This window comes from Ictidomys tridecemlineatus, chromosome 12, assembly GCF_052094955.1.
Source record: "Ictidomys tridecemlineatus isolate mIctTri1 chromosome 12, mIctTri1.hap1, whole genome shotgun sequence".
Taxonomy (NCBI): Eukaryota; Metazoa; Chordata; class Mammalia; order Rodentia; family Sciuridae; genus Ictidomys; species Ictidomys tridecemlineatus.
In genome coordinates, this window is record NC_135488.1 from 119018925 (window position 1) to 119038566 (window position 19642).

Sequence of the window (19642 nt, forward strand, 5' to 3'; positions counted from 1 at the left end):
ATGAACCAGGAAATTGACGTCCGGTTCATTCCACTGTCTTTCCTGTCCCCCCCCCCCACTCCCTTCCCTTCACAGGGTGAGAGCTGGAGCCATGGGAGACCTCACAGTTGACAGAGACCCTGTGCCCCTATGTGCCAGGAGCGTGGCACATCCAGGGCTGCCCTGGGTGGGTTTAGGTGAAACTGAGTAATTTTAACATAGGAACAGTTGTGAAGCATCGGCTTGAAGGTGTCGCCCACCTTTTGATGTGTCGGTGTGAGTTAAGGAAATGACTCGTGGCACTGTGGGAACCCGGTCTGCTTTCCTGGGTTCTCTTTGGATGTTTTGACTCCTAGAGTAAACATATAGTTTTCCATATTTGGTTCCTGAAAACTTTCTCTTTTAAAATGCATTTTTACATGCATTTATAATATCAGAGCATTTGCCGGTGTCAAAATAATTATTTTAGGAAAAAGAAAAGCCAAGAAACTTGAAGTGGCACCCTCATGGCATGGCGAGCACTCCTGGGCCGAGGTCAACACCGAGCCCAGGGAGTGGGGATTTTCTCCGTGAAGCCGTCTTGTATCTGTCTGTCCCCTGCAGCTTATGCAGCCCTTTTCCCTCATGGTGCCTTCCTGCTGTCACAAGTCCCCTTCCACCCTCTGGGCAAGAGCTGACCCTAGGAATGATTTATCTCTCCTTGGCCTTGTCTTGGCTGCTGCAGACTTTCAGGGAGAGAATACAGGCTTGCAGTGGGCTTTGGTGTAGCCTGGAGAGAGAGTGCGATTCCTGGTGATGAAGAGCCAAGAGGAGCTGGGTGAGGCCCCCAGCGCCTGAGCCTGTGCGTTGGGACTCTGCAGGGCCTTGCTTGCCCTCCTCGCTACCTGGGCTGTAGTCACGTGGTGGCCCCGGCTTTACGCCCCAGCTGCTCTACGGGATTTCAGGATAGGGTGATTATTTTCTGCAGAGATCAATTTAGTTTTCTCTTCCCTTTTTTATCTGCTGTCAGCAGTTCTGTCAATATCCTTGGTGACCCTCCACCGTGGTGTGTAATACAGAAGCCTTCCATCGATCTCGGCCTCCTCACACCAGCTTCTCATTTTTTTTTGTATGAGGATATTGCCTTCTGTGGTAGAGCTAATCTTATGCTCACTGCATCATTACCTTTTGCAATTAAATTGGAGAGTCTTTGCCATTTATAATCATTAGCAGAACCCATGGGAGGCCCTGGAGTGGGAGGCCCTGGAGTGGGAGGGCCTGTGGGGTCTGTGGACCCCAACGAAGACAGAAGGACCCCCCCTGCCCCGTTTCATTTGTGCCATTTGTCTCCAGGGTCCTGCAGCTGTCAGCAGCTGTGCACGTAGAAGGCTTCTGTCCAGGTGGCGGAGCAAAGAGCAGAACTCCCTGCCTCTTCCTTTTCATTTAGAAGCATAGGAGCCCCTAAAGACAGCCGAGAGTGCAGTCTGCGGGTGCCACGCCTCTCCAGGGACACGTGCTGTAAGCGATGTTCTGACCCGAGGTCTAAATGTGAGAGACTGCCTTCGTTTTTAAGTCCCGTCTCCTGGAATAGGGGTGCAGACTGGAAATATTTCCTCCATTTTGGCAATGATCTTTCTGTTGTTCTAGTTGGTCATTTCACTGGGCAAGTTTCTCATTTCTTAAAAGCGGACTTTATTTTTTAGAAAGGTTCTAGGCTCACAGTGAAACTGAGTGGGTGAGAGGGATTCCCTGTGTCCGCCCACCCCACACGGAACGTCTCCCTGCCAGGAGCACCGCCACACCTGGTGCGTGGTCACGCTGGTGAGCCTCACAGACAGACGTGTCTTCTCTCCCAGATTTCACAGTTCCCATGGGGTCCTCTCAAGTTTGGATAGACGCAGGGCCATGCGGATCCCTCCGCTGTGGCACCATGCGGGTGGCCCACTGCCCTGGGGATCCCAGGACCCCGTCCATCACTCTCCCTCCTCTCTCTTCCCAAGCCCTTTACACTGCCAGCAGGGCTCTGCCTTCCCAGGAGGTCACAGGTGAAGTCCTTCAGTCCTTCAGGTCCGCTCTCCACTCAGCAGCGCTGCGCTCGGGCTCCCCGGCTCTTCTGTGGGCTCCCCGGCTCTTCAGTGCCGGGCAGCCTCTGCGTCTCACCCTGGAACCTGCCCACTGCTGGGAGGCTTTCCACGTGGAAGGCGTTTCCCCCTCTTCACTGTCCCTTTGGCTTCGGGCTGAGAACTCTGTGAGGGGCTTTGGACCTGAAGCTTTTCTTCTCTGATTTCTTGCAGGGGTTTTGTAGTTATGCGTCTTGCGACGTCGTGACCTGTTTTATGAAGGTGTGTATAGCAAGGTTCTGCACAGGGGTAGGAGTCACCTGGCAGGTGTCGTGGCCTCCCCTGGCCGGGTGAAGGCTGAGGTCCAGGCTCCTGCGTGGCCTTCGCTCTCCCAGGTGGGCATGAGGTGCATGCTTTCTGTTCCTACCTGGGTGTTTCTCTTACCTGGCGGCTCCTTTCAGAGGGAGCACCTTTCCTTGGGGCCCCTTGATGTTTCCTGATGGTGGCTTCTTCAGCTCCAGTTCTGGGGCTCCTTGCGGCACCAGGCCCAGGCTGGCAGCCTCCACCTGGGAGTCATTTTGTGTGTTGCCGGGTGCCAGGGTTCTCTGTGCCCGGTGAGGAGGTGGAGAAGGTGCTGTCCTGCTCTTTGGCAGTCCACCTCCAGCCGCCCTCCTTGCCGTCTGCCGAGGTCAGCGTTGATGGTGTGGAAGCTCTGTTGTCTCACCCTAACGTCCCACGCTGGGGACTCCCTGCTGGGCGTGGGTGCCATCCAGCCAGCCAGGGGCTGTCTGGTGGTGGAAGCGAGCAGGTGGGGACAGGCCTGGGGCTGAGCTAGGGCTGTCAGACCCGTTGTGTCCCCGCATGCTGGGATGCCTAGGCCAGACTGACTAGTTAGCGAGCTCACTTGGGAGAGATAATCGATCCTTTTTCAATTAACTGCCATTCTTGACACTGCTGGTGTCACCCACCTGGGCTGAGGAACAGGCCTGGTAGTTGTCACTCACCCTGTCAGTGCCGTGCCCTCCTTCAGAATGGAGGCGTGTGCATATGACCTGCTCTTCAAAGGTCAGTGATTTTGGGTTCTGTGAAGGTGAGTTTGATTGTTGGAGTGGAATCTGATAACCAAGATGGTTAACCAGGTCAGTGACGCTGCTGGTAGGAATGTGAAAGCTGGTGTCCTGGTGAGACTCAGAAAGGTGTTCTAGAGTACTTGGAGCAGTGGCTGATGGTTGAGTAGATGTCGCCTCAGAGCTGCAAGTTTCAGGCAGCAGTCATTGAAATTTATGCTTTGGGATATCTGTCTTTAAAAACAATTATCTTTAAGAAGATGTGCTGTTCAGTAACATACTATATTGCATAGCTTAATGTTGTAGTATGAGAGATAAACTGTGTCTTGATTTCATAAATATTATTGATAACTGGTATCTTTTATAATGTTTCCGTTAAATTTTGAAACAGTATCTTTCAATGGCATGGATCCCCAGCACCATATAAAACAAAACTAAAATCATTAAAACTTCCAAATGTTGGTGTCCAGCAAGAGTGTGCGGTGTTCCAGGCTCTCAAGAGGCTTCTTGCTGTGATCAGGAGTAATTTACAAGGCTTTGGGTCAGGGGCAAGTTACACAGCTTTGGGACCAAGTGTGTGGAAGGAGAGGGAACTGCCTGAGTCTGTGCCAGACAGCACCCTGTGGGGCCAGCGACCCCTGCTGCTGGAGCCCTGGCCAAGGCGTGACTCCATCATTCCCTCCTTGCCCTGCGGCCCTGGGCTGGAAAAAGTAGATACTGCCTTTGATGTACAGTGTAGTTTTGCCAGAGCAGTCTGGGACAGATATGGGCCAGAGGCCAAGGTGAAGGGCACAGAGAGCCTAGGACAGAAGGGTCGGAAGGCAGCAAGAGCTCCTGGGGCCAGCACTGCACTGAAGGCTTCACAGCACAAGACTGTTTCTGCCATCCCTCATCAGGATGACCCTGGGAAGTTGCCTGGGGTGGGGAGTGGACAGACAGATGGGTGGATGGTGGGTGGGTGGATGGATGGGTGATGGATTCCAGAGTATGGGGGTATGTGGATGGAGTGGCTGTAACATGACCTCCAAAGCTGGATTGCTGATGGTCACACAAAGGAAAGAAGGACAGAGCAAGAGATTGAGGTACCCAAAGCAGGCAGTGATACTTCATGACTAAATGGCTGTCCCCAAAGTCAGCAAGGGGTGATGATACTCAGAAATAAAGGGTACATCATACATGGCTGTACTCCAAGTTTCTTAAATCTTCCTGTTCTTCATGAAAGATCTCTCTCTCCTTTCCAAAGGATTGACTATAATTAGGTCCATCTCTCCAATAGGTCACTTGTGCCTGTTTTATATTCCAGTCACTTTGGTAAAATGTATAAATCTCTGTGTTTTGAGAGTATAAAATCAAGATCCTGCCACATTTCTGGGCCTGGGATAGAATTGTTTTCAGAAGCAGGTTGGATTTTGGTGTAGCAAAGGGAAGAACAAACAAAGCCCCCGTTACTTCTGATCCTCTTACAAGGAGACTCCTTTTAGAAATAAATTGAAAGTGAATGGAAAGGGCACCACGCCCCTGCTGGCACAGAGCACCTGTGGGCCCCGGAGGCCTCTCCAGGCCCTCTGCCGGCTGGCTCTATAAGGCTAGCACCCGTTTTTCTATAATGCTAGTGCCCTTGTTGTGTGGGCCACCCCAGCTCCCTGGGTTCTGTGTGTCCCGTGTTAGCCAATGTGCAGTGCCGCACTTCAGTGACCTTGGGCCACATGATCCTGGCAGGATACCACCTCTGTCCTTTCCCCAGGTCCCAAGTGCTACTGGCTTTGAAGCAGGAGCCCTGGCAGCAGCACCCTGCTGTGTGATCCCAGCTCTTGCCAGATGCTCTGCCTCTTTTGTCCTGAAGGTGCAGCGTGCCTCAGGGACTCTCCAGTGAATTCTATCACCACCTTCAGACCGTGTGCTCCAAAGGACAGTGTCTGCCTTCCCCACGTCCCTTGCCCCAGGGCCGCTCAGAGCTCCTCGGAGGGCTCCTAGGTGCTGGTTTATTGAGTCACCAGAAACGTCTGGGGCATGCACATGACACGTGCTCCTTGGGCCCTTGATGTCTGCTACCTAGCTTAATCCTCCCACCCTGCAGGGTGGACGCTCAGGTGTCTCCTCTGTGCATGAGGCACAGGGGCCAGAGCCCCCAGCCTGAGACGGGGAAGGAGGGTGCCTGTGCATGTCAGAGGTGCTCTTTTAGGTGGCACTTAGGGTGCATTTGGCTGCAAACCGTGAGAAATGGCTCAAGAGAAGAGGAAGTTTTACTTGTTTATTTTTATTTTTTTAGTTGTAGATAGACATAATGATTTTATTTATTTTCATGCAGTGCTGAGGATCCAACCCAGTGCCTCACACATGCTAGGTAAGTGCTCTACCACTGAGCCACAACCCAGCCCAGGAGGTTTTAGCATCTTATGTGGCCAGAAGCATGGAGGTACCGCAGCTCCAGGACTGGTGGATTTACACTCTGAGCAGTGTCCTCAGTGCTTTGCTGCTTCTGCTCTGTCATATGCACATCACTGCCACTTGTCATGGCTGCAAGGTGACTGCAGCCGTTCTAACCCTCACCTCCAGTCTTCCACAACACCAGTAAAGAGAAAGCCAGCTTCTCTGGGCATCTCTTTGTTAGGAGATCCTTTCTTGGAGGTGACTTTTACCAGCTGCCAGACACTGTCCACGTCGTGCCTCAGCTAATCACTGTGAAGGGAACAAGTCCATATGCTTGACTTAGCCATCTCAGGCCCGAGGGTGGAAGGGGGGGTCAGGGTGGCCGGCCACAGCCGTCAGTGAGAAAGCTGCTCCTGCCATGTGGTCAAGCCTGGGAGGCACCTGCATGTTAGGCTCTGGGCACCACAGCCCTGCTGCACCTTCCCTACCCTCCAGCAAGGGGCAGTAGTGCTCACCTTCTCCTCTGGCCTGTGGTGTCCTCCATCTTGACCAGCAAGAACTCGGGAGCCGCTGTGGGCATGCTGTGCTCCTGGTCGCACTCCTCTGCCCCTGTCTGCTGGTCCCCCTCCCCTCTGGTCCTGCTTGTGTGGTCATGCCTCTTTGCTTTGCGGAGCAAAGAGCTGCCACAGCACACACCGTCGTCCTCTCTGTTTCCATCTGGAATAGGGCCTGGCTCAGCAGGTGCTCCACGCGGCGCTCGCTAGGTCCGGGAGAGTCTGCTGCCAAGCCCACCAGCGTGGCTCTCGGGGGATACAGCTCCCCCAGGTGGACAAGGGCCTCGCCCCTGGGTACTCGCTGGATGCTGGCCACAGAGAGCGCCATGCGTGTTCCTTGTCTCACTGGGCCTCTTCCACATGCCCCCTGCGCCATTGGAGTCAGCATGACAGAGTCCAGGAGGCCTCATACTCTGGTCATCCAGATGCTGACTGGGGGCTGCTGTCCGGGGAGCGTCCACTCAGGCCACGAGGGCCAGGGTGGGTCCTGAGGCTGAGTTGGCTGTCGCCAGCCATAGCCTCTTCCACCCCTGCCTCCCGGTTTCCAGCCATCTCTGCTGCTGGCCATCTTCTAGATGTCCTGCTCTCCTGTCCTGCTTCAAGGCTAGCCAAGCGCCCATGCTTCCAGCCAGGTCTGTCCCCATCGGGCTCTCTGTTACACAGGCCTCTTCTCCGGGGATGGCTCGCTTCCTTGTGCCCCAATGTAAGTTCTGCTCAGCCTCTGCAGCCTTGTTGGTTCTAGCCAACCCTCTTGTGCCTGGAGTCTCTGGACTCGTGCTGTCATTGTTCTCCCTGGCCTCCGCTACCCTGGTTTCCCCTGGCCTCCTCCACCCTGATTTCCCCTGGGCTCCTCCACCCTGATCTCCCCTGGGCTCCCCTACCCTGGTTTGTCCTGGGCTCCCCCACTCTGATCTTCCCTGGCCTCCTCCACCCTGATCTCCCCTGGCCTCCCCCACCCTGATCTCCCCTGGGCTCCCCCACCCTGATTTCCTCTGGACTCCTACCCTGGTTTCCCCTGGGCTCCCCACCCTGATCTCCCCTGGGCTCCTCTACCCTGATTTCCCCTGGGCTCCCCTACCCTGGTTTCCCCTGGGCTCCCCTACCCTGGTTTCCCCTGGGCTCCTCTACCCTGGTTTGTCCTGGGCTCCCCTACCCTGGTTTCCCCTGGGCTCCTCTACCCTGGTTTCCCCTGGGCTCCCCTACCCTGGTTTGTCCTGGGCTCCCCTACCCTGGTTTCCCCTGGGCTCCCCTACCCTGATCTCCCCTGGGCTCCTCTACCCTGGTTTGTCCTGGGCTCCCCTACCCTGGTTTGTCCTGGGCTCCCCTACCCTGGTTTGTCCTGGGCTCCCCTACCCTGGTTTCCCCTGGGCTCCTCTACCCTGGTTTGTCCTGGGCTCCCCTACCCTGGTTTGTCCTGGGCTCCTCTACCCTGGTTTCCCCTGGGCTCCCCTACCCTGGTTTCCCCTGGGCTCCTCTACCCTGGTTTCCCCTGGGCTCCCCTACCCTGGTTTGTCCTGGCTCCCCTACCCTGGTTTGTCCTGGCTCCCCTACCCTGGTTTGTCCTGGGCTCCTCTACCCTCGTTTCCCCTGGGCTCCTCTACCCTGGTTTCCCCTGGGCTCCTCTACCCTGGTTTCCCCTGGGCTCCCCTACCCTGGTTTGTCCTGGCTCCCCTACCCTGGTTTCCCCTGGGCTCCTCTACCCTGGTTTCCCCTGGGCTCCCCTACCCTGGTTTGTCCTGGCTCCCCTACCCTGGTTTGTCCTGGCTCCCCTACCCTGGTTTGTCCTGGACTCCTCTACCCTCGTTTCCCCTGGGCTCCCCTACCCTGGTTTGTCCTGGGCTCCTCTACCCTGGTTTGTCCTGGGCTCCTCTACCCTGGTTTGTCCTGGGCTCCCCTACCCTGGTTTCCCCTGGGCTCCTCTACCCTGGTTTGTCCTGGGTTCCCCTACCCTGGTTTGTCCTGGGCTCCTCTACCCTGGTTTGTCCTGGGCTCCCCTACCCTGGTTTGTCCTGGGCTCCTCTACCCTCGTTTCCCCTGGGCTCCTCTACCCTGGTTTGTCCTGGGCTCCTCTACCCTGGTTTGTCCTGGGCTCCCCTACCCTGGTTTGTCCTGGGTTCCTCTACCCTGGTTTGTCCTGGGCTCCTCTACCCTGGTTTGTCCTGGGCTCCTCTACCCTGGTTTGTCCTGGGCTCCCCTACCCTGATCTCCCCTGGGCTCCCCCCTCTGGTCTCACTTTTCCTTGGTGGTCAGACAGCCGGTGTGAGGGGAGTGGCACTGTGGGCCGAGGAGTCTCTCAGGGAGCACTGGTGGGTGGGCTGCGTGGCTGATGGGTGCTTGCTGGCAGTTTGGTTCTTCCCCTAGTGCCGCATTGTTTCTGGGTCTGGAAGAGTCCTGGGCTGCGTTGGAGCTGGGCCACTGCTCTGGAGCAGGGGCTGCTCGGCCTGGCTTTTTGGCTCCTGAGGCCTCCAGGCTAGAAGTGGAGGAGGTGCCGTGACAGGTGACTCCTGTGAGGTCCACTGGGTGCTTGCTGGAGGCTACGGCCACCCTCTGGAGTGGCGTTGCTGTTCTCCAGGACACTCTGAACCAGCTGGTGCAGCTCACTGCGGAGCTGATGTGTCCCCATAGCAGTGCAACAGTGGGTGACGTTCAGTGGGTGGGGACGAGACCCAGGATTGATGAGCCCGACGGCAGCCAGCCCTGGTTGTCCTGCTGCTTCATCCCTTGCTCTGTTATTTATTGTTATTATCTTCATTCATTTGTTTTTTGTAACAGGGATTGAACCCAGGATGCTTAAGTACTGAGCCACATTCCCAGCCATTTTAAATTTTTATTTTGAGACAGTCTTGCTAAGTTGCTTAGGTTCTCACCAAATTGCTGAGTCTGGCCTTGAACTTGGGATCCTCCTGCCTCAGCCTCCCAAGCCATTGGGATTATAGGCTTGCCTCTGCACCCAGCTCAATCTATTACTTTTTAACGTTTGTTGTCATCAACAGTGATCATTAACCTGGTAACCTCATCTTCATAAACTGAAATGACGTCTGTAAAATTTTGACCTTTATTTTTTCCACCTAAGGTGGGTGGGTCCCGCAGAAAGAGCTCTTCACTTAAGTTGCTGTGTGGAGGTTGAAGCTGAGCGCAGCTGGGAGTCGAGGAGCCCGGGCCACCTGTGTCTGCTGCTTCTGGCTTTCTTCTCTGGGCCACTGTGCGCCTCGTGGCTGTGGAAAGGAACTGTTTTCCTCTCCTCGCAGCTGTCTCCCAGGACTGAGATTGCTGCCATCATCTTCCTCCGCCTGTGTGGCTTGTGATGGTGACACTCTCCTGGGCATCACACTGCCCAGGGCCCCCTGCCCTCTAGCTGGGAACCAGCCCTGCTGCAGGGCTACCTGTGCCCAGCTCCTGCCTCGTCCCTGCTGGGCGTCTGCCAAGCAGTCTCAGCCTGTAGAGAGCTGAGCTTGCTCTCTGCAAAGGTCACACAAAGAAAGGGTCTGGTGGAGCCTGACAGGGAGAGGGAGGGGCAGGACATACCACCACCATCTAGCGGACCGCGCCTCTCAGCCCCTGCACTCTCGGCCGCTGTCGCAGGTGGCCCCTGGCCTGCTGAGGCAGCCGACACCCTCCAGGCACTCTGCGGGAGCTCTGAGGTCACTGTGCTCTTCCTGGGTGACTAGGCAGTGACATGTCAAGATGGGTGCTCTGGGTACCTTTGCCTCCTGCCCTTGGATGTGAGGAAGCTGGGAGGGGGATTGGGAGGTGTGGAGAGGGTGGAGATGGCAGTGGGAGTGGTCTCTGATGCTGGTTGTTCCTGACCTGCAGCCATCACCCTGCCCTGGACACTGGCTTCTTAGAGTCGAGTTCCCTTTTTCTCAAGCTAGTTCAGTTTCTGAGCTGCTGTGTGGACAGCTGGCATGCTAGGGAGAGTGCCCAGGACTTCCGGGTGACCTCTGCCTGTCCTTGTTCCAGCTCTTCTTCCCGACATCCCACTGGACCCTGGCTCTTCCCCACCTGCTGCGCCTGCTCTGGCCCTGCACCTCTGCACACACTGCGGCAGGTCCATTTCCATGAGTTCCATGTTCTGCTCCCTGAGAGTGACCACAGTGACCTGCTGCCTGGGCTCTCAATTCCTTGCCATCTCAGCATGGGTGTCCCGCCCCTGCCCCAGACCCTGCTGTCCTCCTATCCATGTTCCCTGTCCCCCCACCCCCGTTCCCTGTCCCCCCACACCCGTGCCTGCTGCCTGAGCCTCCCTGTCCCCAGGACTTCTCTGTACCTTGGCGGTTGCTCCCATTTGGCCCCTGGTCTGGCACCGCCAGTGCCTGCCAGTGCCCCTCCAGGGATATGACGAGCACGTTTTGCACAGAACATAAACGGCCCCTTAGCTTTCTGTGGAGAGAGTTAATGGGCCACACATGGTGTGTAGGTCATGAGTTGCCAAGTCTCAGACTCCTCTTTTAATGTGCAGGAGAGTGGGCTGGGGGAGGATTTCCTGGGACAAAGAGGACAGCTCCGAGCAGAGAGCAGGTCCTGCAGGAGGAGGGAGGGTCTCACTGGAGGGCTGCTGGAGTCAGCTGGAGGACTGCTTGTCTCTCAGCTGGGCCGTCTTCCTGGTGAGCAGTGGGTGCCCTTTCCCAGATTCCCCTAGAGGACCTCAGAACAGGAGTTCTGGGTGGGAGGGGCGCCCTGCTCATCGTCCTTAGGGCATGGTCTGAGGCCGTGGCTGCTCCTGGGGCTGGCCACATGTCTGCCTCCTGTTCTCTGCTGGGTCCTTACTGCCTGCCCCCTCTGCCAGTCTCCATCACCTGCCCTTGGGCCTCTCACCCCAGGCTCTCAGTCATGGTCATTCTGGGCCAGACCTGCCCCTCCCCACTGGGGCTCAGCTCTGTGAATCCCTCAGTGGCCCCTGTCTGTCCCAGGACCAGGCCAGGACTGTTAGGTGCTCCAGCTTTTCCAGTCTCTTTCTTCAAGGTTGGGCACAGGCTCAGACAGCCCCCAGAGGACAGTCCACTCACCCCAGGATGCTGGAGGCCTCTGCTGGGAGAGGAAGGAGGTCTTAGCCTGTGTGCTCTGAATTGTTAAGTCTTCAGCTTTGGGCAGGTGGGGACCTTTCTGTCCCTTTAGGAGCCTGTCTTTCCCATCCTTTGCTCTAGCCAACCTGCTACCCAGTGCTGGGGTTTCTGATTAAATCGTGGCTCGAGCAGTAAGTCCAGGCCTGTTCATCTCTTGAGTCTGGACACTTATACTGCCCTTGCTCAACAAAGCCCTGGATGAACACCCATCAGTCCCCAGGACTGTCGCTGGGCCTCACTGCCTCTCCAGGGCCTTTGTCCAGGGCGGCCACAGCCTGGCCTGCCTCCCTGGATGCTTGGCCACCTGGCTGCTCAGAGGGCTCTCGAGCACTGTTGTTGAACACTTAAGTGAATTAACCAATGGAGAGCTTGTGTACGCTGGGGACAGCTTGGGGTGGGACAGAGCGTACCCCCAAGGCAGGCCTGCAGTCTCTACCCTCAGAAGTCACTGTGAGTGAGAGTTGGGCACCCAGACCCCACATGGAAATAATGGTATAGCCAGGGTGAGTCCTTTGTGCATGCAGTCCCTGGTGCATGGAGAAGTGGGATCCGGAGGAAGCCCTTCCCCCACGTCTTGCAACCGGGTCTTGCCTCCTCTCTGCCCGGAGGAAGCTTCAGCCCCAAGAGACGGTTCCGAGTGAGTCTCAGGTCTGTCGATGCTTAGCCTCTGCATGAGCATTTTGGTCCTCACAAGAAAGGATGGAGAGGGAGCTGATTAAGTCGGGGGGGTTTCCCTTTGTTTCTCCAGAGCTGCTCCTGTGGACTCCACTTACCTTCTCTCTTGGGGGAAGCCAGACGTTTGAGTGATGCCATGTTGTTTTGTTCAAGTTCGAGCTGGTTCACTTTTAATCACACATTTGCAGGTCCTCTGTGATAGAGGTCTATTAATATGCTTTCTATTTTTTGCTGTGCTCAGTTTTCTAGTTTTTTTTCCCCTAAATAAGGTTCAAACATTCATGCCTTTTAAAGGAAGAAGACAAAGAGAGCCTTCCTAATTGTTCTGATGGTTACTTTCCCTAAATCCTGAGTATAGGATGCCCTCTTGAGTTTTCCTGAACGGGGTTCAGATTTCTCTCCTCCTCTTTCTGGCACCCCCAGCTGGCCAGCTCGGCGTCCCTGGAAGGGAAAGGACAGCTGAAGTTCACCTCGGGGCGTTGGAGCCCGCATCACAACTGCACCCAGGTGGCCACAGCTAGCGACACCACCCTCCGAGGCTGGGACACGCGTAGCATGAGGTCAGTGACGGGTGTGTGTGCCTGTCCCTGTGTCTTCCCTCCCTTTCCTCTTCCCTGGATGGGAACTGTTTCAGTGGCAGAGGTGATTAGAAGCCAGGTGCATCTGGGGGCACGTGGTCTGTCTTTATGTCATTTTTGCAGGCTAATCACAAAATCATCTCCCCAAGTTAAGCCACAGTGTGTGTGCATGGGGCCCTGTGCCTCGGCTGGCTGTGCTGTCCCAGTTGCTGTCCCTGCTTGTGCAGTTCACGGTGCCACCAGGCTTTGTGATTGGGGATACGGTGCTCTGCCTCACGATGAGTCCCTGAGGGCTGGTGATGGCCGCCCTGCTCCAGCCTCCCTCCAGGACTTGGCTTTGACCGCTGCTGTGCTTTCAAGAGACGTACCTGTCGGGTAGTCATATTTTGTCATTTAAGTAATTATGTGCAACAACCAGCAGTTCTAATGGAACAAACAAGAGCGATTTTTCTGTTCCAGTTGTGATTTTGATAGGCAAAGGAGTGATGGTGGGATGTCTGTTGCCATGGCAACAGGAGCTGCACAAGCTTTTTTAAGATGCAGTTTATCCCCTTGGCACACCATAATTTATCACTGCGCTGAAGAGACGGATGTCATGCAGTAACTCGCGCTGCTTCCGGGGGTGGGGGGCACACCTTTAAGTCCAGTCCCAAGGCCTCTGAAGACCCAGAGGCTGCAAATGGCCAGAGGCCGCTCCTGTTCTTGCACATCCCTGCACCCAGGGCTGCTGTGGTGGGGAGCTGTGGCCAGACCTCGGAGCTGCTCTCCATGGCCTGTGGTCCCCTCCCCCTGCCCACTGCTCTGCGAAGGACCTGACAAGGAACTGAAAGATGACACGTGGGCCCAACCAGAGTCAGCCCCAGTGGCGCACCCCACTGTCACCTCCCTGCGCCTGCTGCCTCTCTGGCCAGGAGGTGACTCCTGCAGGAAGCAGGGACACAGCAAGGAGCCCTTCTGCTGTCCGTTAGCCTCTCTTTTATATCTGCTTCAGTTTTTATCTTGCCGCGGTGCCTGTGGCATTTCTTCTAGAATGCGCCATGTTTATATGTCAAAGTCACTGCCACTAGAGCATGCCGTGGCCCTGCAGTTGGTAGTTAGTGCACTGTGATCACCCCAGCTCCCTGGGATGTGCCAGTTTTTAATTTTATACCTGTGTCTGTTTCACCTGAAAACTCACAAAGATTGGGGTTTCTTACTTTTACAAAAACAATGTCAAGATATCGAAAAGGTGCTGGATATCAAAACCAGCTCAAGATCTAAAACAGCTTAGGGCCAGCGTGGGAGTGAAGGGGCTGAGGTGGTCTGCATCAGGGAGTAGGGAAGAGCGACTGTCCTCTGACCCGCGAGGCATGGTTGCAGGCGCTGGTAGCCCCACCGGTGCCACAGGGAGCAAGGATGTCAGTGGTGGCAGGAGAGGCTGCGGTGCCACCAATGGGCAAGCCAGCAGAGCGCTGTGCACAAGGAGAGCAGGGCAGCACAGGCCAGCGCACAGGCCTCTTGGGCCAGTCCAGTCTCACTGGAAGGCAGCCGGCAGCAGGAGGTGTGGGATCAGGTTAGGGGTGCTTGTGTACCTGGGCACCCATGTGTAGGGGCCCTGTGCATGTGCATGCCCAGGTGTAGGAGTGTGTGTGTATGTGTGTGTGTGTATTTGTTGCATAAACAACACACACAAAAGTAAACGTGCACACACACTCATGTGGATACTCCTATGTGGACGCTCCTATGTGAACTCCTATGTGAACGCTCCTAAGTGGACTCCTATGTGGACGCTCCTATATGGACACGCCCTTTCACACCTATTCCCTTGTCCCTGCCTTCAGAACAAGCAGATCCCACTGGCCATGTGGTGGTGAGATCCCAAGGGGTGTGGGCCAGCCCACTTCCCTCGTTTCTCTCCAGGCCTCCCAGGGCTTTCCTGCTCTCGCTACGTGTCTCCCAACACCAGCCACACATTTGCTTTCTTCCACTGCCGTTTTTTCCCTTTCCTTTCCTTCCTCCCTCTTGTTTCCTTCCAGAACTTGCCGAGTGTCCTTCCACAGGACGGCTTCAGCTCTCGCCGGCAGTGTGGTCCCCCAGCCTCTCTTCTCCAGACACCAGGCTTCCTCTGTGGTAGCTGTGAGCCCACATTGTTCCCCAGCTCAGGGGGATCACAGACACACCCTGGGGCACTTGGCTGCCTTCTGCCCTCAGAGGCTCCTGGTGCCCTGTGCCCTCCTCATGCAGGCGAGGATTGTAGAGGGGACCCAGGCGCCCCAGGCTGAGATTACCCTGCTCAGCTGCTGGCAGTGGGGAGGGCCATGCCCTTGCAGGGGGCTTGGAAGGCCCTGGAGACAGGTGTGCCTGTGACTCGGCAGCTCTCCGCCACCCATTAAACGTTCTCATGTGCTATTCTTTTTCCTCTCTCAGCCAGATATACTGCATCGAGAATGCCCACGGACAGCTGGTGCGTGACCTCGACTTCAACCCTAATAAGCAGTACTACCTGGCAAGCTGTGGGGATGACTGCAAGGTGAAGTTCTGGGACACCAGGAATGTCACGGAGCCGGTGAAGACCCTGGAGGAACACTCCCACTGGTACTGTGGCTCGCATCCGCTTGAGGGAAAGGGGACTGTATAATTTATTTTGCTAATTACTTTACCATTTGGAGAGGCACAAACCAGCTTAGTTTGTACTGCTGTGAATCATTCAATCAACCCAGTTTTATTTTTCCTAAAGAAGCACTAATTCCAAATCTGAGTGTTTGTGATTTATAAGCGTAGGAAAAGAAGAAAAACATGAGATCCTGTTTTCCCTTGAACAGTGCTGGTTCAAATCTGCAAAAGTAAACGTGCACAGATGTTCACGCAGCATTGTTTGCAATGCATGAAAACTGGAAGCGACCCAAATGTCCATCAGAGGGGATTGGTTAAGTAAATTAGGTGACATCCGTGCAGCGGAGATTATGCAGCTGTCAGAAAGAATGAGGAATATCTGCATGTGTATGGATGTGGAAGGGTGCCCAGGATCATTCGTTCTCTCTCAAATATTATTTGAATGTTTGCCATATGCTGGGTACTTTCTGCTAAGTGTGTAAAAGGATCAAGTCATGGAATAGTACACAGCATGAACCCATCTTTTAAAATTCAGAAGTGTGTGCACAGAGGAAGGTGGAGGACAGGGCTGGAAGGGTGGCGGCCCTCGCAGGGAGCCTGCCCTGGCACTGGGTGCCCTGGGATCTTTGCTTCCCACAGCTGTGTCTCTGGTGGGTGAATTATTTGTCAGAAGCGATATTGTTTCTGCAGTGGGAACATTTTAAAGCCCTAGAGGACTTATGTGCCATTTTGAGAAATTCAGTGAATGGCCTATAATTTGCTGCAACCTGAGCAGAGAGCCAGGGAGTGCCTGTCACATGGGGCACCTCCACATGCCAGCTGTGCCACACTCTGTGCCTGGGCCTGCATCCCACTGTGAGCAGCACCACCACAGAGACCAGGCTCATCATGCTGCAGGGCTTATGTCAGGAGGACACACCCCACCACTGTCCTTGGTCCTTGGGGGTGCCAAGGCCTTTATCCTGGGCCCATGGCAGCCAGCTTGACCCAAAAGATGTTCCAGGGCTTTGTTTGATGATACACGTTGTCGCTAATTCATGTGTCACTTCTGGGGAGGTGGTTTTTGTTTGGGAGCTGAAGAAAGCCTGTCTGAAACCCTGAGTAATAAGCCTCTCCCTCCACAGGGGGAAGCTGACATTTGGTCTTTCTCATCTCTGTTTGTGAGGACTTAGGAGAATATTTTAGAGCAGCATATGGTAGGCCTAACCCCCTGCTTAGGAGCCCTGCCTTTAGCCCAGGAGGTGGGGGTCAGATACCCAGGGACACTCAACATGACTCAGCCGCACCAGACCAGGGCCTCTGAGGGCATCAAGTCAGGACAGCTCAGCAGCTGCTGTGCCCTTTTCAGGGTGTGGAGCGTCCGCTACAACCACTCTCATGACCAGCTGGTTCTCACCGGCAGCAGTGACAGCAGAGTCATCCTGTCCAACATGGTGTCCATCTCCTCCGAGCCCTTCGGCCACCTGGTGGATGACGACGATGTCAGTGACCCGGAGGAACACCATGCAGATGAGAAGTAAGGACCACTGACTGCGGGGCGGCTCTCGCCTGTGCTCACACGCAGTCCTGGGTCTGGGAGCTTCCATGGAAAGTGCCCTGTGCATGGTTAAGGTACCCCGTCTTCCCAGCAGTGCAGGATGAATTCCAGGGTACCTGGCCCCGAGACAGCTCTGTGGTGGTGTTAGAATGTGCCCCAGGGCATATCTTCCTGTGTTCCTCCCGAATGCCACCTACAAAACCTGAATGAATTTGATGCTCTCCAGGAGTGAGCATGGCAGTGATGTGACCTGGTGTTCCTGGGCCTCTGGGTGCTCGCTGTGGAGTCTCGAGCATGGACTGTGTGCTCCCTACCCTCAGCCCGTGTTGGGCTGGAGTCCAGGCACACCTCTGGGGCACAGAGCTAGGTCCTGGTTGGCCCTGGGTGTTGCTCCCAGTGGGGAAGTTCTGCGCTCGTATCAGTACTCCGTTGCCCTGTGGCTGGGAGACGGCTAGGGCAGCCCCCTGTCCCAGGGCTCACATCCCTTGTGACTTGTCCCCTGGGGTCACTCATAGCTAGTGACAGCAGGGCTCCCAGTGTGAGCCAAGCATGCTGCTCCTTTCTCCAATCTGTGTAGGTCCCTTTCCACCTGCAACAGCCTCCCTCTCCCTCCAGATCAGTGGAGCAAGGCCTAGCCACCACAGAGGCCCATGCCTCCGACTCCAGAGGAGGAGCTTCTGGAATGAAACCAGTGGCTATGGGCAATGCTGTCTGTCAATCAAATATTAGAAACAGGGCCAGGAAAGGACTTGTGAGCACGTGCCTGATTCCAACCCCTCCTTTGCCATGTGCCATGAGGACCTGGACATGTGGATTTGGCTTCCTCCCAGGCTGTCTGCAGCCATTCACACGTCCTCTCTGTTGGGGAAAGCTGATTGTCCCCTCAGTAGGCCATGTGACCAATTTGTGAGCTACTCACACATGTGACCAGTGTGTGAGCAGCTTCAGGGAGGAAGCACTTGTGGTCAGCAGGTACCCTCCCTCCATCTTGATGCCTTTAAATAAAGGAGAGAGAAGTCCCTGTGGGGGGTTATACTTGGTGTTTGTCACAAAAAGTCTGTTGACCATTGGCAAGTCCACTATCTGGGAAGGCCAGAGCTTAGGGTTACCCACAACCTCTCAAAGCCTACTTCCAGAGTGGGGGCTTTGAGGTCCTAGGTTTGTCTCGTTGGGAGATAAAAGTGTTGCTTAGAGACAGACAGGCCCTGGACTAGGGTGTGAGTGGAGGGGACTTCCTGTGGTGGTGGGAAGGAGAACGCCAAGCACCTGTGCCTGCTGCCAGCCCTCCACAAGCACAAGCCGGAGGCCCCTGCTGCTCATGCCTGCAGGTAGGTGCTGCCCCCACCCGTCATCCTAGCATGAGATTGTGGGGCAGGCCTCTAGGTGTGAGCTGACTCTCCTCCAAGGAGGCACAGAGGTGGTCTGCCTCTGCTCAGGGACGCTGGCAGGGCCCTCGTGCTGCCTGACCTCTGTGCAGCAGGGAAGTAGGGCAGGGGCTCCCCGCTCAGTCCCTGGAGATCTGATGTCACGCTCTCTCAGCCATGGAGACCACTTCCCCAGCACTGCTCTGAGCCAGGAGACCCTTGCACACACAGCACTGAGGGCTAGGGGCCTGCTGTGCTGCAGGTGTCCTTGATGTCCACAGGTCACTGACGTCCTCTCCCCACAACCAGTGAGGGACCACACACTGAGCTCAGCCAGGCCTGTGAGCTTCCTGTGGTTCGGATGAGAGACCAGCTCCCTGTGGGATCCCTCCTGTTCTCTGCTGCCCTTGGGCCTGGCTCACAGCTCTTCTCTGTTGGGTTGCAGAAGCAAGGAGCCCCTGCAGGACAACGTCATCGCCACGTACGAGGAGCATGAGGACAGTGTGTACGCTGTGGACTGGTCCTCAGCTGACCCATGGCTGTTTGCCTCCCTGAGCTACGATGGCAGGCTGGTCATCAACAGGGTCCCCAGGGCGCTGAAATACCACATACTGCTCTAGCGCCCGGCCCTCTCTGTCCTTCCTCTCACAGTCTCCGACTCTGGCCGCTGTTGGAGTGAGTCCTTTCCAGGTGGCTCTCGCCCTGGGAGCCCAACCTTGACTTCTCACAGGAGCCCTTCTGGAGTGCGGAGAGCTTCTGCCAGCAGCACCTGTCCTCCTCCAGAGGGTGGCTGTGGTGGCTGGGAGTGTCGGGCGCCAGCTGCGGCCCACTTGCTTTGCTTCCTGCCTTGTGGGTGAGGGGAGACTCTGCACACCTGGTCCTGTCCGCACCCTGCTGAGGGCCTTCTTCCCCTGAGACTTCCAGTGAAATAAAGTCAGTGGGGACTCTGCAGGCTGGTTCCTCCTTTCAGGCTCTGCCCTCCTGGCCACATCACACGGGGCTGCTTGTTTCCCGTCCCAACCCAAAAAAGGCAGGTGCGTAGAGGGGCAGCGCCTTGGGGCTGGGGCCAGCAGGACCCACGTCTCTCTCTGGCCTAGCGCCCTTCGGCCTCTGTGCCTCCTCTGCTCTGCTCACCATTCAGGCTGTGTCCACCTTGCCTTGTGCTGTGGGGGCTGCAGCTGTGTGTCTTCCCCTGGCAGCCCAGGCCTGGTTCTGTGTGTGGGGCACTCAGCCTTCCTCGCACCCTCCCGAGACCCACCTGGCAGGTGTCCCAGCATGTGCTGGTGCTTCTCCGTGATCCCCAGTCTCCCTGAAATGAGAGGGGACAGCTGCACAAGCAGACAGGCCCCACTCACCTGTGGGATCTGTGGGTCCAGAGAGGGAGCATTCTGGGCCTCTCTGCAGGAAGCCTAAGTGGGCAGGGGCTGACGGGCGGAATCCGGGCTCGCTGCCCAGCAGGGTTAGGACTCGCTGCTTGGTCACATGCCCTGGCTCCCGTGGGTGCAGACAGTTCACCAAGGTCCCCAGCCCCGGTGCCCACAGTGTTGTCCTCCGGAGGCTCATGCAGACTGTGTCTGAGACATTTTGGGCGGCTGTGCCTGGACCCTGCCACCTCCTCGCCTTGCCCTCCGCCACCGGGATGCCCCAGCTTGCGTGTCCCTTCCCACTGGAGGGAGTCCACGTTGCTCCTGGGGCTTGGTGACATGCCGAGAGCTGTCCAGCGCCCGCCTGTAGGTCCCTGTGAGAAAGGATGCGTCCCTTCCAGCAGCAGCTGTCAGGCTGAGCTGAGGGCAGAGCTCGCCATATCTGCTTTTGTCCACAGTG

At 56.2% G+C, this 19642-nt stretch overlaps 1 protein-coding gene across 10 annotated transcripts in view; it reads left to right on the forward strand.

Annotated features, from left to right (window-relative positions):
* Positions 1 to 18767, forward strand: part of Eipr1 (EARP complex and GARP complex interacting protein 1) — a 112221-nt gene extending 93454 nt beyond the window's left edge. For 5 of the 10 annotated variants that reach the window (XM_078029737.1, XM_078029739.1, XM_078029733.1 and 2 more), the window contains 5 exons: positions 2253 to 2300; positions 12171 to 12307; positions 14732 to 14899; positions 16266 to 16433; positions 17070 to 17473. In XM_078029737.1, coding sequence (XP_077885863.1) covers positions 2253 to 2300; positions 12171 to 12307; positions 14732 to 14899; positions 16266 to 16433; positions 17070 to 17364 — 816 coding nt within the window. In that variant the 3' untranslated portion in view covers positions 17365 to 17473. Of the gene's footprint in view, positions 1 to 2252; positions 2301 to 12170; positions 12308 to 14731; positions 14900 to 16265; positions 16434 to 17069; positions 17474 to 18263 lie in introns of those variants that run through there. The other 5 variants (XM_078029735.1, XM_078029734.1, XM_078029736.1 and 2 more) reach the window with 4 other exon arrangements.
* The last annotated feature ends 875 nt before the right edge of the window (positions 18768 to 19642 follow it).